This window comes from Spea bombifrons, chromosome 7, assembly GCF_027358695.1.
Source record: "Spea bombifrons isolate aSpeBom1 chromosome 7, aSpeBom1.2.pri, whole genome shotgun sequence".
Taxonomy (NCBI): Eukaryota; Metazoa; Chordata; class Amphibia; order Anura; family Pelobatidae; genus Spea; species Spea bombifrons.
Window position 1 is genome coordinate 39331581 of NC_071093.1, and position 17812 is coordinate 39349392.

General features: G+C 41.0%; 2 protein-coding genes across 3 annotated transcripts in view; one reads left to right on the forward strand and one right to left on the reverse strand.

The window, feature by feature from the left end:
* Nucleotides 1-17812, reverse strand: part of C7H7orf50 (chromosome 7 C7orf50 homolog) — a 71955-nt gene continuing 54143 nt past the window's right edge. For both annotated transcript variants that reach the window (XM_053470628.1, XM_053470629.1), the window contains exons 4-6: nt 5488-5672; nt 1551-1632; nt 1-377 (exon numbers count right to left, since the gene is read on the reverse strand). In XM_053470628.1, the coding sequence (XP_053326603.1) occupies nt 195-377; nt 1551-1632; nt 5488-5672 (450 nt within the window). In that variant the 3' untranslated portion in view covers nt 1-194. The remainder of the gene's footprint in view (nt 378-1550; nt 1633-5487; nt 5673-17812) is intronic.
* GPR146 (G protein-coupled receptor 146) overlaps nt 13567-17812 on the forward strand; it is a 15901-nt gene continuing 11655 nt past the window's right edge. The window contains exon 1 of the mRNA XM_053470627.1: nt 13567-13712. The gene's annotated coding sequence lies outside the window, so the exon portion shown is untranslated. The remainder of the gene's footprint in view (nt 13713-17812) is intronic.

Below are 17812 nucleotides of genomic sequence, written 5' to 3' on the forward strand. Positions count from 1 at the left end.
TTTGTTGTTTCCTTTTTAACTTTATATAAATGATAAGATTACAATTCAAGGTCAGAAGAAGCTGATGGACTCAACTCCAACCATCTTTACCCAAACCAAAGACGATGGAATCTGTCATCCAACAGCAGCGGGGTGACTGCTTGCTGCCCAAGATCTATATAGTTCATTGTAGAGTCTGCAGAATGTTGACGTTTCTACGACAGAAGCTGTAGGACCTCTCGGATCCTTTCCATCTTGTGCAGGTCAGACTCCTCAGGTGTCTCGCTCTTGTCGCACTCCTTTATCAACGCTTCAGCTTTTTTTACGGTGGTGTCCCGTGCACCGCCTTTCAGACCTCCGAGGTAATCTAGCAGAATTGTGAAGTATTTGTCAGGAACCTGCAGGACAAAAAAAAAAAATCTTATTCCAGTCAACAAAATTAAACAATATTAAAGTTGTTATTAAAGCAATATGATGTCATATCCCCCAATTCTGCCTAATTGCAGCACAAGGTGGCTGGAGGGATAAGGCGGGTGGATGGCCCCGGCTCTGTCTCTCACCGTGTCCCACAAACAGCGTCCAGCTTTGGGCACCTAAAACGTTGGGGGTTTGACAATGCAATCCTTCCAATGCACCACGGATGTACTTTCTGGTACTTTGCGGGGGCTTAAGATGACTATTGCAGGATCCAACTTTTTTACTCCACTTTGAAGATAAACTAAGTGCCGTCACTAAACCTCCTGCGCGCGTCTCCCAATTTTGTGTTCTCAGCGTTACGTGAAATTATTATATTAATCACATTGAGGACTGCGTTTAGCGACGTGCGAGGAGGAAGTATATTATTTTTACTGCAGCATTGTTCCATGTGCCGATTTCTCTCCAGGGGAATGAAGAAGCTGGATCGCTACGCCCCAGTGTTTTACAATGTGCTGTAAACACGACAATAAATGTTACTGTGGCAGTTTAATGAGAGATGAACACGCCGCGGGGTTACGGCACAAGTGCCAAATAACCTCCGCAAGCACAACACAAACAAATTATCGTAACGTTTTGAAGCAAATGGTATTTCTAGGCTAACTGGGATAACATCAGTACTGCCTCGCTATCTAAGACTGTGTGTGTGTGTGTGTGTGTGTGTGTGTGTGTGTGTGTGTGTTTGTGTGTAGTGCTATACGGCTGATATAACATCTAGGAACTCAAGGGGTTAATTACAGGAGAGCAGACCAATTCTGTATCAATTCACAGTAACCTCTACTGCCACCAGCCGGATGATAAACCCCTGCACGGTCAACAACAGAAGATACCCTCAGATTCCCGGTTATAAGAACCAGGTGTGGGGAATTAGATTATTTTTGGCTCGAGACTAATTCCTAGACAGCTGCACAGAACATCTGTTGTATTGTGTGGGATGTTACAGTAGCTTCTGCTAATGAAAAACAAAACTACCAGAAGTAACAGGCCATCCCATGACATTAACTTCCAAACAGAGACGCATTTATAGGTAGGCAATGATGGAAGAAAGGACACCCGGCAACTGCAAAGAGTTGAAGTCAGAGTGAGCCATGACGAACCTTCTCCCGGTCATACATGTTCAAGAGGAGCCAGGTCTGCCTCGTCTTCTGAAACTTCCATTCGCTCCGTTTTTTAGACCAACTGCAATCAGAGACAGAGAAAAGGTTAATTTTCTAAAATATTCCATGCTATGACTAAACAAATGAAGACACGTTTGGTTCACAACTACCTAGAAACAAATTTGGTGGGTTGCCAGTCTGACGGTCTATTTTTCAGGTTAGGGCATAGCTTAGAGTCAGGGCTGAGTTTACATCCAAGGTATAGAACATGAAAAAAAATATTTACTACAGAAAAATGAGTGGTGTAAACAGAGACATGTGGAGTGCTGCCATTTTGGAGGAAGTTCCCATTGCGAAGGTGCAAGACTGAGTATAGCAGATTGGAGAGAAGGGAGAAGATGGAGCGGATGCGGAATTGGTCGGTAGGGATCGTATTTCATTGTCCGAAACAGACATACATGACTAGGATATTTCTTTTAGCATCTACTAAATGTTGCATTCATTTTACCACTTTAGAACAGTTGGCCTGTGGACCTTCAATGGCTCTTCGTGGAGGTCTTCAGGAGAAAACAGCGGTTCTTGGAAGTAAACCTTTTCAAAATGGACCACAAACTTAAAGCGCCACAGGCCAAAAGTCTATGAACGCTTACTAAACTGGATGTTGTTACATCTTGCAATATTTGAGTTAACATTCTAATGCTTTCTACACAATAAAAGGCTAACAATAGAAGTTACCGGTTAGAGTTACTGGTCCTCCCGAGTAAGAATGAACAGGATTATGAACATCAATGGCTTTTTACAAAGAACCCTTTCTGAGTTTCATTTTTCAAGCGCTCTGCCAAAGAAAGCTTTTAAACAGCGTCAAATGGTCTGGAAGAGATGTTCTACAAAGCCGACCTCTATCCTAAGGGTCAGACTCTTCACGTGTGTCTGCTTCATCCAGACCAGTTCTTTTAGAAATTGCAGCTTTTCGGTAAAAGCTATTAATTGCACCGTTGCAATAAAGCAAGTCTTTTGACACCATGTGGTTCATTCATACCAACAGGACAGGACAGAGATGGAACTGCGACAGAATCTTTCAAGAGTCCTAATCAAAGCCTCAGACCAAAGTTACAAAATACTCAGAACATACATTGAGACATTGAGATTAGGAAGCCCATCTCCTGAGATACATTATAAAGAGTTAAACGTTATCCTCTATTAACGGTCATGGCTGGTCAGCAACTTGATCCAAACAGGGACAATCTCACTAATGTCTTACCGTAACCCGGAAAATTCACATGAGTATCATTAGACGATGGCGCACTTGGCACATCGGGGTGTAAGTGGTGTGTAAGTGTAAGGAGCCTTCGCAGCAACACTTAAAACTTTTTATGTAATATTTAGAAATATTTTATGTACAATGGCCCCTTTAAAACAGGCTTAGATCCTGATGCTCAGAGATCTTCTTACAGCCTAGAGTTAGGAAGAGCGCAACTGTACTATTATTTCTGAACAGTAGGTGGCAGTATTTTCAGGCGCAACCGACTAAAAAAATCTAGAATGATAAAGAGATAGAAACAGACTGCAAAAAAACAGTGAGTGAACGAAGACATCCAAGCAAGCCTCGTAAAAACCTCATTTAGCGGGACATCAAATATATGCAATATAATGCAACGACATTATGAGGGCTGCAGAAAACTTCATGGGGTAATTAGGCATATTGAGAGCTGCCGCTCGGGGGGCCAGTCACCCAATGGGGCAATACGGTTCTAGCAGAGCAGCCCAGGGCTGCTGCACTCTTCAGATATACCCCCTATGCCTAGTCAGCCTATACACATACACGTGGATTTTTCAGAGCGTGTGCTACGTCTTACAGAGAATATATTTCTCCTAAATAGGTCCAAATGAAAATAAGATCTATCTATGGCAGCTGGGCTCCCAACACACACAATGTTCTATTGACAAGCGGGATCAGTAGGACATTTACTAAACTGACCTCACGGTGAAATTCTTTCCATGATCGGCACAGCGACCTCGAAACGCAACATGGCTCAAACCACTACTCAGAAGCTTTGCAAAGCTAAAATATTATATATCCATTCAAAAAAAAAATCCTTATGTTTTCATTTATTCTTACACGTTGTGCCCCAGGGCATTGGCTTCCCTTTAAATTTTAATTGAGATGGATTGTGTTCAGTTCATAACACAGCTGGGACAGATGTGGTCAGCCTGGATTTGCAGTCTGGCACTGGACCAAACGTGAAGGAAAAACTATAGTATTTGGGGTAAAAAGTGCAACGTGTATAAACTGTAGCTACGCTGAACCCTGGCCAAAATGTGACCCAGAAACGAATAAGTACAATTTAACCGTTCACATCCTAATTCCAATTTCACAATGGAAAATAGCAAAATTGGCAAAAAAAAAAAAAAAATGGGATTTCTGTTATATGAGAAGATGCACCTGCGGAATTCTAAAAAGAAAACAGCCTATTTGTTTTGATCGATGCAGCAGGAGTCCGGGATTACGTCTGAGTCCTGCTAGTCTCTCTCTTCGGGGCATTTTACTTCTACGCTGCTTGGAAGTCTCTTACGTCTCTTATAAAATCAGGGAAATCAGTCTGAACGGACAGCGGTTCCGGGAATTGCATTACAGGCCAAGAATGCACCCAGGAATTTCTGAGGACTCATCAGCCCTGCATTGCACAATATCTGGTGCAGACAAAAAAAAATCAAAACAAAACAGCATTGACGTCCAACAATCAGCAGTGCTGGTAATGCTATAAAATACAAAAGCCCTTATTACGTCTCTAGCAGGGCTATACGACGCCAGCCCTCGGGGGCTGCAAATGGAATTCTGCATATTCTTGCCAGAAAACAAGTAGTTAAAAAGATTTTAATATAGACGCCTGTGCTCAAGCTGGAATATCCAAAAATGATGGCCTGCTTGTGGCCCTTGAATTGTGCATCCTCTACTTGCCAGATCAATGTCCTATTATTTGCACATTTATGTTTTACTTTAATGACCCATCAGCACATCATACTGCAGCTTCAGTACTCCCATTCCACATCAGAGCCCAAATTAACTAGCGTTGTAATACTGGATTTAAGTCCCGATGTAGCGTGACTACACATCACTCTGTATTACTTGCAATGATCCATCAGGGCTCCCGGGCATCAGTCTTGGTGGGTCGTGGGGTAAATGATATCGGTTGTTGTTCTTCTGGTCTGTGGCATCTCCGGCATTTGTTTTATTGTACAGAACTTGACAGCCTAAGCTCCATTTCCGGCAAGAAGCCAAACAAAACACAGATGGCCCTCGGGCACCTTCAGGGCTAAAAACAACCGTGAGGAATTTGAACTGTGCCGATATCACAGACGGCTTCCTACCAGCCCACTGCGGCAGCTATGGATGCTGCCATATGCAATATGGGGCATATAATTTCCCCAGCACAGTAAGAAACTATTACATCAGTAGAGATACTTGAGTCATAACAACTGTGCCCAAATGCACCTCTCCATCTCTAAATGGTTAACTATTTTATAATTTGTTCCATAATTCATACAAATCTACCAGGTTCTTTTTTATCATTCTTCCTTGCAGAGTAAAATACAATTTGTTTCTCCAGGTGTTTTTCATCATCAGAAATTTCCTCTGTTATGAGGATACGGATAACTAGAACCATCCTTGGTCTCATCGGACCATACCCGTGATCTTAGCTGTATCAGCTGATAGACTTTGCTATTTGAGTGATGCTGTCTGCGATTAAAAGAAGAAAAACTAATGGGGTTATAAGAAGAGATTCCGGTGCAAAGCTTCAACGGATGGAGTGTCCTTTTAGTGTTTGTAAGACTAAATTCACTGCCGATGTTATAGAGGAGAACCTCTAAACCTGGAGCCACCGGTGACATCTCTCCTCTACGGTTAAATGCAACATCACTGTCCGCACATTCTCACCTTTCCAGATACTGCAAGGAAAGTCCACCTGCAGACACCTTGTTCGGTTCTTCCTCCTCTACAGCGGCGCTCTCTCTTTTCAACCTCTTCTCTTCCTTCTTACGCTCTTTTTTAAGCTTTCTTTCCAGAACTCTCCGTTCCTCTGGAGTCAGGTCCTCAATATCTCGATTTTCAGTTGTCTGGACCTGGAAAACAGCAGAATATCGGTGAACCACAATCTATCAACAAGTATCAGGGTTAGAGACGATAGCAGCACACAAACACATCAACAACTTTATATTATGACTACAGACAGTCATTGAACTGCATTACAAGGCCTGTCCTGAGAATGTTAAAGTTATAAACATAACCAGACAGGCTACTCTTTTCTTGTTATTACTGGTATCACTTTCATACTATTTTGTTTTATCAAATGTATTCTATTATTACTATAAATGTTTATTTTCTGCCAGTTTTCATTACAGCTTGGAACACTGGACATCCATTCCCAAGCCAACATAGGCTAAATCGGAGATGGAGAGCCATTCTAATACGCTCTAGTGTTGATTAAGTGGTTATCTACTCTTTGGAATACTAATCTGGCTCTCCGCAAGACCTCTTTCAGGCAGTGGTGTAATTATATGGGATGCAGGGGGGGATTTTTTGCACCCTCTGTCCAATTTCCACTTTGTTTCGACTTGGAGGTAGGTGACCAGCAATGGCAGCGTTGGACCCACCTTCCACCATTCCATCAATTTTAAAAGCTGCTAAAACACCATCTAAGCTTACCACCATGACAATGTTACATGTGTAAGCAGCTGGAACATGAAAACGCTTCTTCATTTGGTATCGCATAGGGTAGCATGGACCAGCTGTTACAGTTCATGTAATAAACATGTCCTTGAAATTTGGTTTGTTGAACTTTAAGTGCACTTAACAATGATTAATGACAAATTTGGTAATTAGTGCTCTCGGTGCCAAAAAAAAGCTCATATTTCTTTCCTGAAAAGGAAGGAATTCTGTGCAAACAATGATATCCGAGCACCAGTTGCACGCCGGGGATACTGAACTAATAAGCAATAACGCTGGTTCAAGTTTAAGTACCTAAACAGGAGTACGAGGATAGGGGGAAGCCAAATGGCTTACAACACAGAGGCCATATTAATTACAGATAGTTTAGTATGATACGTTCCCCTTAAACATGCGCCTACAAAAAAACAAAAAAAAAAAAAAGAGGAAAATCTAGGAGTTGAGTTGGTTTTTATAGTGGACTGAGTTCAAAATATACTATTAGATTAAAAACCAAACATCCTAATAATCACTAGGTTATTCTTTTTTTCTGTCCCACTTCATTTAGTTCACAGACGTCAACAACATTTTATCTATGAGGATGAGTGAAGATTAAATGAAAAATTGGGTTCATTCAGTGATGTCTGAGCATCACCAGTGATCTGCAGAAATACGCTTCTGCATTTCTAAAGAATAAAATATACACGGTTCTGTGTTCTCGAGCAGAAAGGATCATTTGTTAATGATATTGTCGGATGCACACTCAGTAATCCTAGATTTTAGATGTTTACTATGTAACTGATTAAAATAATAAAAAAAGGATAGATGAAAGAAAAAAAGACAAAACACATACCAGGACATCATGTTAGTGACACAAAACAGTAGCCATCAGCAGTGTTATTTATTGATGTATATAGTGCCATCATAGTCTGCAGCTCTGTACAATGGTAAACAGGGTAAGGTAAGCAGGATGTCCCTGCTCAATAGAGCTTACACTTTGGTTGACCTCTAGTTGATTACTCAAGTTCCAATGGATGTTGGTTGGAACTGGCCACCATGTTAAAGTTGTAATGAGTTGGAAACCAATGTCTCATTCACAATATGAATGAGACATTGGTTTCATAAGCGATTTGGACTTTACGAGTACTTTGTAACTCTTCTGAGTTTTGTAGATTTTCTGAGATTTCTTTTTTGGCACGTTGGACTTGGTTGAGCAGATGCTTCTCGAGAATAGCAAACTCAAAAAGTTTGAGGATTTTATGTCAAAGTAGCTCTAAAACACACTTCCCAACCGCTTTCATTGATTGGACGGCAGGTTTGCTAACTCATGACTCCAATTAGCTTTTATTGAAGTGTTTAGGCTAGGAATTTACAAACTCGCACTGTGAATGTTTGAATAATGTATTCAATATACAAGATCATGACATATTTTAAGAAAAAAAACAAATATCAATGTTGATAATTCCAAAGGATTGACTAACTTGTAGTTAAAAGTCCATGTTTACGGAACACAACCTCGAATAGAGACGCATCTTAGAGGTGAACATGGCAAAGAGGTCCTGAGTGCATTACAATGAAATCCGAGATACAACTAAATATAATTTGTAAGCCCACAGTTCATATTTACTTAGATTTAAATTACTGTATTTAAAAATTATATTTCACCCAGGCGTTACACGGTTTGTAAAATGAGAATCTTAGGCGCAGAAGAACTCGCTCAAATTACCATCTTATAGCCGCTTGTGGGTTGGAACTCCTGAACTGAAAATGTGAGAGCATTTATTCAAAAATAAAGGGTTGGACGATGAATTTGATATTTTGGTTATTGTCCCAGATTAAGGAAACTTGGAACCTTCCCCTGTCCTGTCACAAAAAAAACTTTGATATAAAAAATATTTTGAGAAAGTTTTCATTAGCCACATATGAAAAAAGTTCAGCAATTAAATAAAATACGATAATGGCCAGGACAGGTGTCTCCTTGTCCATTGCATATTCCAAAGAAGCTAGTGTTACCTTTGACTCAATATATTTTCATGGAGAAAGACCTCACTGGTCCTTTCTTTAGGTGTTATCGCAAACTGAGGAGGCTATGTACACAGTGTATACAAATACACATTGCATAGTATTACCGAGCTAGTGATGTATTGTTAACATAAAAATAGTTATTACCCTTTAAAGAATCTCAATACGTATAGTTTGGTGTAAAGAAGAGAGAGAGTGGATGTAAAGTGTCAGAGGCTTAAATATAATATAAGAAAGTTTTACTTTACTGAGAAGGTGGTAGATAAGGGGAACAACCTCCCTGCAGAAATAGCAGAGGCTAATACAATGAAGGAATATAAACATGATATGATTAAGGTCTTAATCTCTACATCAGGAAAAACGTGAAGACTGGATTTTATCTTTCTGTGTTTTGTGTGTGTGTGGTGTCTATTTTCCTACACTTATCGCTTCTTCTTGAATTGGCCCAAATTGCTGAGGGAAAAAAAAAGCAAAAAAAGTCTACTTGCCGTTGGCTTGATGTCATCTGCTGTGAAAGAAGTGGATCATGTGAATACTGTATAACGAGCCGTGAAATAAGTAACATCTTTATATAATGCATCATTCTAGTGGAATCTGTTTTACGAGATAGAGTGCACGGGGAAAAGAAGTCTTAACTAATAAGGTAAAAGCTGTTGATAACAGCTTCACTGTACTCTTATTACTTATGAAACTCATTTATTGTTTTGAGTGCTACTGCTCAGGGTCAGCTCGTGTGCCTGTAATAGTGTTATTAGCGCTAACAGAGAGTCTCAGGGTGGTGTCGCATTAAGGGTAGAGAGTGAACACAAATGTGCGAGATCCCAGCTGCACAGAGTATCTCTGTTCATGCGACTGTAGACTTCCGTCTGTAGAATCCGCTGTAACTCTGAGCCATGCAGGTTACCCGATTAATGACTGCGACTCGTGACTACGAAAGGAGCGTCTTCTTTGCTGCTCCCGTCACATAACAGGGAGTGAGAATCTCCTGCTGCCAACACTCATCATACCCAGGTTTGTCTGTATCTCTGTAAATGGCACTGCTGCAGGAGAAGGGCCGCATGCAAAGCGTGTCCTCATGTGGTCTCACATATCACCCAAGACAAAAATGTCATGTTCATGCTGTGCTTGGCCAAACACGTCTCCTGACAACTGGTCCACTTGCCGCCAGTTTGCTCCAGTGCTGACTTGGCATACATTGTTAGGCTGGGCAATGAGACCTTCCACGTGCATTTATAAAAAGCCATCCCACCGACTTTAATGGGAACACTAATCTGCCGGTGATTTGTTGGACCACAGAAGAGGTGAGGAGCTGCAGCTTCTCCCTAAGTGATTTGTTCTAAACTTTTGGAAAGAATGCATAGTAAAGTAATCATAAACCAAACTACATGAAACAATGATATCTTAATATATGATATGATTTGGAAAACAGATACAGAAATGTCAAATTATTGGACAGATCTGCTTGCATGGAAATACCTAGTATCTTCAATAAAAAACACTCAAAGTACTTCAATATGCATTCTTCTTTAATACGTTGCCCTTCCTTTTTCTATATTAGAAATAATTACACTATTAATATGTGTGTTTGAACATATTAGTGGTTTGTATGAATAACAGTTACATCTATTGTACAGCGCTACGGAATTTGATGTCGCTATATAAAACAATAAATATTACTAATCTATTAAGTGGTGCTACTTTGTTGCATGCATTTGACAAACATATTTCTTAAATTTTATTGCAGAAGCTTAGAAAAAAAAAATCCCTAAATTGAATATTTATATTCTCTTCTGCTGTACATAGAAAAAAAAATAGAAATAAATTATGTTTTTTGGCAATAAAACACTCGGTGAAGAATTTTACATTTTTGGATGTGTTTTGGAGATTCAACTCAGGCATAAAAACCTCAGCCGGGTTCTGCAAGAAGCCAAATTTAAATAAGAACAGGGCTTTTGTATCCTATAGCTCAGGGAAAAGGGACTTTCAACCCCTGCAGGCATGAACGAAAGGGAAAGTGGGCATAGAAACATACAGCGGGTGCCTTTGAGACCCCATGTGTGTTTTTCCTTTTTTTTTGTTTTTCCGTTTGTTTGCACAGGAAACGCTGGGAATTGAAGCATCACAGAGTATCTTTCTTTCTATGTTCAGATAGGGGTTGTCTATCCATAATATCCATTCATAATTCCAAACACATTGTTTTATGTTCTGAAACCCAAGGTTTCTAGGTCTCAAATGCCAGAACGGTTGAGTGGCCAGCCCTCTGTCAAGCCGCTTCTAAGACAGAAAAAAACTCATTCTAAAAAACAAAAAAAAGTTGACCAACCGTGTAAAATGAAATCATTCACGTCATGCTGGCCCAGTTACTCGTGGAAATGTTGTCGTTTCCTAGCAATGCAAATTTAAACAAAAAGGTCTCAAGTCAACAATGGGGGCTCTTGTAGCACAGGGAGGAATTTCCTCTGTTGGTTTTTGATCATTTTACCATAAAATGTCTATTCTGAAATAAAAATTAAAAAAGGAAAATGGTGTACTTGACAGGAGTTACGGTATATGGGAAGGTCGTAAAGGTTGGTTTATGCTATGAGCTTTCGGATGGAACTCTGAGGGAGGCTGGATGATAATCCTTCCATGTTGAAACTGTATGCATCAGTAGAGGATTTGGGTGCACTATGGCCAATTTACGTTTTGCTGGAATGCGGCTGTGACCCCCTTCTGTCGCAGTCTAAATTTGCATTGCTAGGAAACAACATTTGAGCTTGCATTCCTTCAACTCTAAGATTTTTAAGACTAATGTTTCAAGACCAAAGACTTTCAGACCAACTGCTATAAATACAATGATGTACAGGCAATCCATTGCAAAGGAAAAGTGCACTATAGCGACACCCCCATGTATGTGTCCCCTCACCTTACCAAGCACTTCCGTATTCCACCTAACGGCCACACAGCGCATGGCACTAGGCTATGACATCATATGTCTGATTACGGCAAGAGAGCAAGTCATCTGGTAACAGAGAGTAAAGAGGAACAGTTGAATAAAGATTATCCTTGGTCCTTATTCTTACAGCTGATTGATTGTGTTGCATTAACATAAACATGTGTTATTTTCTGTTTTTGGTGAGAGGCCAATTCAGCTTTTAATTTGCTCTCCATCCATAACACGTGTGTAATAACAGCCTTACAGATGTGCTGCACGGGTAGTACGGGGCTTGACAAATCCTGGTCTACTAGAAACCAGTTCCTGGCACCCAGGGTTTTGCAGGGCTGCCATCATGAATCTGGCACCCTGTCCTCTCTCAGCTGGGTCACATAATGCATGGTACATGACCCACTGGGCGCCTCATGGCGCTTGCCTTACCACGTCCCTACGGGGAGAGTGTATTTCAGCATATAGTGTTAGAGTGTGTATTAGTGTACAGTGTAAGCACGTGTGTACATGAGCATAAGATGTTAGTGGCATGTTAAGACAATGCAGGTAAAGTCTGGGATGTGTGATACAACTCCCTCCCTTTGCATGAAAGGCTTGGGTGCTGGGGAATATAAATCTGAATACATTAATAAAAGGTATCAATATAAAAGTGAAAACAACAAAAGCGATACATGGTTCCCATTTATGGATTCAATTTTCCTCTTCCTCCCATGTGTCAGTTTCCCTCTAAGTTTTCCCATTGCCCCTTCTCCCGTCATCATCCATAACCTCTTTCCCAAAAGCAGTAAAGGATCCGAACTTCAAAGATCTAACAGGGATTGTCACTAACTATAGACAAGAACATGATCCATACGTTTCAGATCCTTGTTACAAGGATTCCACATTTTAATAAAAGCCGTTCTGTCCTCAGATGAGGGTCCTACTCATCAATAAGCATCACCTTACCCTGGGCGAGGGGTACAGCCACCTATGCCTCCACCCCATTCTTATTCCTAACACTGTTTAAATAAATTATGCCCCCCACCCTTACACTAAGTAATCACAGTTCATTCATCCACCATCATGTATTGCTATCAGGCCCCAAAGTGGCCCCCAAACACAATAGGTTCTGTTATGTCACGTCACAGGTACCTAATTATGCCTCCAGGTGATGTACGCGTAGTTACCAACAACCTCAATTTGTTCAGGAAAGTAACTGCCAGAGGAAATATATCCCACAGGCCAGTAGTTCTAAACCATGCTCAAATATCATCGTAACGATGCAGTTTTACCAAAAATTTAACATTTCATGGGTATCACATTTTATTTATACAGCGTCAGCACTATTACAATAGGAGAGAGACCAACATAAACATTGACAGTAGTATATGTTTACAGACGGAGAAGAGGGACCTGTTCTTGTGAGCTTACAATCTATTAGGAATTACTTTCCTATTAGAATATCGGGAAACGCTGTTCTAGATCGTTGGTCCTCAAACTATGATGTGACGAGACGGGAGCTTCACACAAAAGTTTGACAGAACCCTTCATCTAGCCTGTGCGTAGATCTCCTCCAGTTCTTCATCCAGCTAATGAGCTAATATTCTGCGTCTGGCGTAGTTAAGGAAATTGATTTGGCCAAGGTCACGAGGATAACAGCCTGGAATCGAACCGGCCACCCTTTATTTTCCGTGTCATTAAATTTCCTGGCAGCATCGCTGCAAATGCAGAGCGACGTCTGCCAAAAAAATAGCTGAACAACAATGATAAGAAGACGTAGGACGTCAACCACGAGCAGGAATCTGTGAACACCCTGATCGTTTCTTGTAAAGGGTTTTGGACCCCCACCAACAGCTCCTCCCTGGCTTCACCTCCACAAAAGCCCAGTAAGAAAAACAAGAGAGCGTTTGGAGTTTGTCTCTGCGGCCGGAGGGAGAGAGAGGGGCTTGCGAGGACGGGCAGGGTTGCCAGCCAGCATGACCACAGCGCGCATTGACTCAGTTTAATGAAAGCCAGGACAGAACACTCTACACAGTGTTTCTTCAGAAAGCCAGCTAGCCTTCAGTGATTGCAATCAATAAAAACACTCAGCAAGGGGCCCGGTGGGGGAGAGAGAAAGAGAGAGACATAGAATGAGAGAGGGAGAGATCTCTGTAAGGGCTCTGCGGAGATTGCTTGCCACTCTCTCTCTCTACCCTTCCCCCCTCTCCAGCCAAAAAAACAACAAGTGAAACTTTGGAAATCAGAAGAACAAACTGATCTCCTGTGCAGCAAGCAGCGGATCTCCTCGTTCTCGCGCTTTGGGGTTCGGTAGTCGGTCCATCGCCCGGAGGTGACCTGGTTTGTTTTGCTGCTTACGCCGAGTCTGGCGAAAGACTGGATTTTACAACAAGTGCAGCAGCACAGAGCGTGCGGAGCATCGGAACTTTAAAGGCGACAAGAAGCAATGGAAGGGTCTCCAGCCAAATGATTCCGGGGCGGAATGTGTCTTCAAAGAGGACTAGATGTTCTAGAAGCGGCTCATTGAGAGGTAAGCTTGGTGGACCAAATGTTAACATCTTGGCAGATACATCTACATTAACCCTGATCAAAATACCTCCCTGGCACTGAACGGGTTAAAGGATGTTCTGCTTGTGCAGAAATAGAAGCCAAATGTGAGATTTTTCTCCAATGTGAAACAGGGCTTTTTCTGTGCCTGGCATGTACCCAAGGGCATTTTTAACATACATAAGATGGCATTTGTCTTGGCACAGAATCGGCAGGCGTGTAAACATTTTTTGTTATTACGGATAACCCAATAAAAGTCATTTTTAAATACCCAGCGGGTTATTAGCTCATTCTTACTCACATTAAAACAATATAAGTAGCGGCGGTATAGAAAATGTTGAGTTGTCATGTTATCTGATGCTTGGCAGTGAATGACAGTTTCTGTAAAATGAATTAGTGAAGCCCCATATGCTTCTATAGGGGAAAAGCAGTTCACTCTGCTTGAAATATGATTTATATATTTATTAGGAATGGGTTATCAGCCTTAAACGGTACTCATCAACCCTTTCCGTGCCAGAGGAGTGTTCCATATATCACAATCCACACGGACACGAAAAGTCATTTTTGTCCTTTTTAATAGGATCCATAAGTCAGCCTGGAATCGAGGGGTTAAAAATGCAAACCTATGTCGTGTAGCAAAATGTAACAACTAAAAAGGACAACACAAAGAAAACAAGAGAGCTTAAAAACACTTCCCCATGCGCGACACAAGAGATGCTTGTTACCCAAAGCACTGTAGCAGGGATGGATGTATGGTGCGGAACATGTTGTAGCGAGGCTGGGTTCCAGTCCCCGAGCCTCTGGTTTGTTTTGCTCCGTGTTGGGGGGGCACAGGGGTAGGAGTAGTACAGGCTGGAGACTTACCCCCGAGTGTCACTAATATTGGGTTAGTGCAGCCCTCCCGTGAGTGGGAAGTAACAGCAAGACAAGCAGGTCCTCGCCTTGTTATTTTAAGAGCAGGGGAGTTAAAGCATCAGATATGGGGGGGGGCTGAGGGTGAGCAGCGTGGAGGCCGTGTTCGTTTTGAGAGGCTGCCAGATTCTAATTTGTTACACATGCTTAGCTCGACTTGCTCTGCGCAGATATTTCTTCATTCTTAAATTACAATGGATTGCATGCAAAACAAAGCATACTACAGCTTAACCCTCGGAGCGCCAGAGTGCGCAGTAACTGCCCAAAAACAAAAGCCACCAGGTCTACACATCGATCTCTCTGGATATAAGAAATAATGTACTTAAAATACAACCTGTGCCAGGTTATCCCAAACAGAAATGAACCCGTTTACTTACATCCAAGCATTGACTGACGGATATTTAATGGACCAGACTGAGATAGCTATGTGCGTGCGTATACATTTTATAGCTATCTATCTATATATAGATATATATACATATATATATATATATATATATATATATACAGACACACACACACCAGTATACGAAGTGGTCTCAAGCTAGGCCAGAAAGTGCCCCCTCTACCAAGCTTTGCATCTTGAAGTAAAGTTGTTTATGTGGAAATCATTTATTTTTTCCTCATTTTAAACAAATAAACAACGCATAATTGTATTTTCTTCTGTTGCTATGGCAACAAAGAGCTTAACATAACTAAAACTATTTCTGCGCCTTGTCAGAGCGCACGACTGAATAGATGGGGGCAGGGCGAGTTCACTGCTAGGTAGGTTACTGGAGGAGGTCGACGGGTAGCTTTGAACATGGAGTTAATACTTTTTTGCATAGTTATTTGGGGTCCTGCTTTGATATTGTTTGAAACGTGGGTAAGATAAGTAAGGTCTATCTATTAAAACGTTGCCAGAGCAGAGACCCACGGGAAATACATATTTTTCTCTAACAGTAACGTAGGTCGGCTTTGGCAAAAATATGTGTTTTTGTTTTCTTTTTGCTCCAATAAACTTCCTTTATCAGCAGACATAAATGCCGCCATTGTTGTCAGTCATGTGATATGTTTCCCTACTCAAACACCACACTGAGCCAATTCTTTATGGCAATGCTAATAAAGTCCCTTCCTGTGTAATCAGTGTCTGACTGGGCGATTAAGACTGAGCCATTCCACTGTTTCCCATAGATAAGTAGTCAGGGTGTTTGTCTAATAGATCAGGTTCAGATAACAGAGCGAGAACTCATACAAGTGGCTAAAATACTGCTGTCTGAAAACATATTACGGGGCAAAAACTACTACTATCTTACAAAAAGAAAACAGCACATTTTTTTAAATCTAGTTTTAATCTGATACGAGTAATAACAAAATGGTGAGAGTTCCCATTTTAGGCAGCAACGTGTACTTTTCCAGTATTGCCCTAGTGAAATAATTATAACCAGTCAAACCAGCAACGGAAAAAAACAACACTTTCATTTGCATCAAAGGAACCATTTGTCGTCTCGGTGGAAACAGTCAAATGTGGTGTTTGTTTAGACAGTTGTGTGTTCCTACAGGTGTCTGTAGAGCTGGGAATTTGCTGTCTCCCCCACCACTGACATGGTACATTCCATGTCCACATGCTCTTCATTATAAAAGTTAGGAGCCAGCTTGCTTTACGTTGGCATCCATCAGGTTCCTCACTCCAGAACCAAACCAGATGCCGTATGCAAGGGGAAAAAAACTGAAAAAAAGGATAATTGATACAGAAGAATCCTTAAGCTAATCAGGTGAAGAAGGTCGCCGCCAGTTAGGGTTCAAAATGGTCCGATGAGAAGTCTGTTGGTTGAATTAATGGTCGAATTCTCCTCAGAAAAAGTTTTTTCTTTATTTAGATTATGCGCATAATCGAGACAAGGCACACAACACACAAAAGCGTTGTCTAATTACATATTTGGATTACATGGTTTATATAACTTCTTATATTTCTTATCTACTTCTAATAGCATGCATCATTCTGATTGGTGACTTTTTAAGCAGGTTACGCCTCTTAGTAGATATGTTGGCGCAACTCGTGATATATCATAGACTAGACATTTTCTACTGTCTTTGTCAGCAATAATATTTATGATAACATAAGCATTTTTCTAACAGTCCACTTTCCTCAAAACTAGTCAAGGGTTCTTCTCCAAAGATCCCTCTCACCGTTATCTTTATTAAATGATTTAATCTCGTAAATGTATTGAAAAGACGTGAAATAAATCCAAGTCTTTAGATATTTCTTCTGTCCAAGAAATGTATTATTGTTTTTGTGAACCCAGAAAGCAGCCCAGAACTCAAAAGATAAGCACACAGGAAAAACAGAAGCTTAGATATAAAAAGCACAGGGGAATCGCCTTTGTACTTCACTAAATGTCTCTAATTGATTTAAATGTAATATAGATGGCGGCTTCTGGATGTGTATTATCTGAAACGGCTTCAGTGGATTGTTTGAAAGCAAAATCTCATGCATCATTTTGACATCCTATATATTTATATAAGCAAGATGCTCTACAAGAGGAGGTCTATCACGCGTGACGGCTCTCCAACCCCCTGCCGAAAACCATATATGTTTCATTCACCCATTAAGTGTTGTACCACACGTAAAAAAGACAGACCGAGGGACAGTGTCAAAGAGGGACCGTCCCTCCTAAATAAGCAAAGTCCGAAGGCAATCTAAGAATGTGAAGATGGTTGGGTTATCATGAGGCTCATCTCTTGGACTCAGGAGCCATACCAAAAAAATACATGTGGGGGGTCAAGGGTTGGGATAATAGAAAATAAATACGATTTTCTGATAATAATCACCGGCAGTATTTTCCTTGTATTATACTGAGCAGAAAGAACGTATGCGCAGCCGGCTACCCACACCATGACCATAATGGAAGAAAAACATCATTACTTTTCTTTTTTAAACAGCAGATGTTTGAACGCAGCTGAACAAGCAAAGTAACAATCTTTTTATCTTCCCCCTTTAATAAATACACTCTGAAAGCTTATATCCCCAAAGATTACTCTTTCAACACTCAGCGTGGTTTATTCTCAGCGCAACCCCTCCGTTGGAGCAGAACAACCAACCGGTCCCACGGCGGTGTTTAAGAACGTCCTTAAAACCTACAGTCTTAAAAACCCTCCACCATTTTATTTTATGAACGGCTACACGGGAAA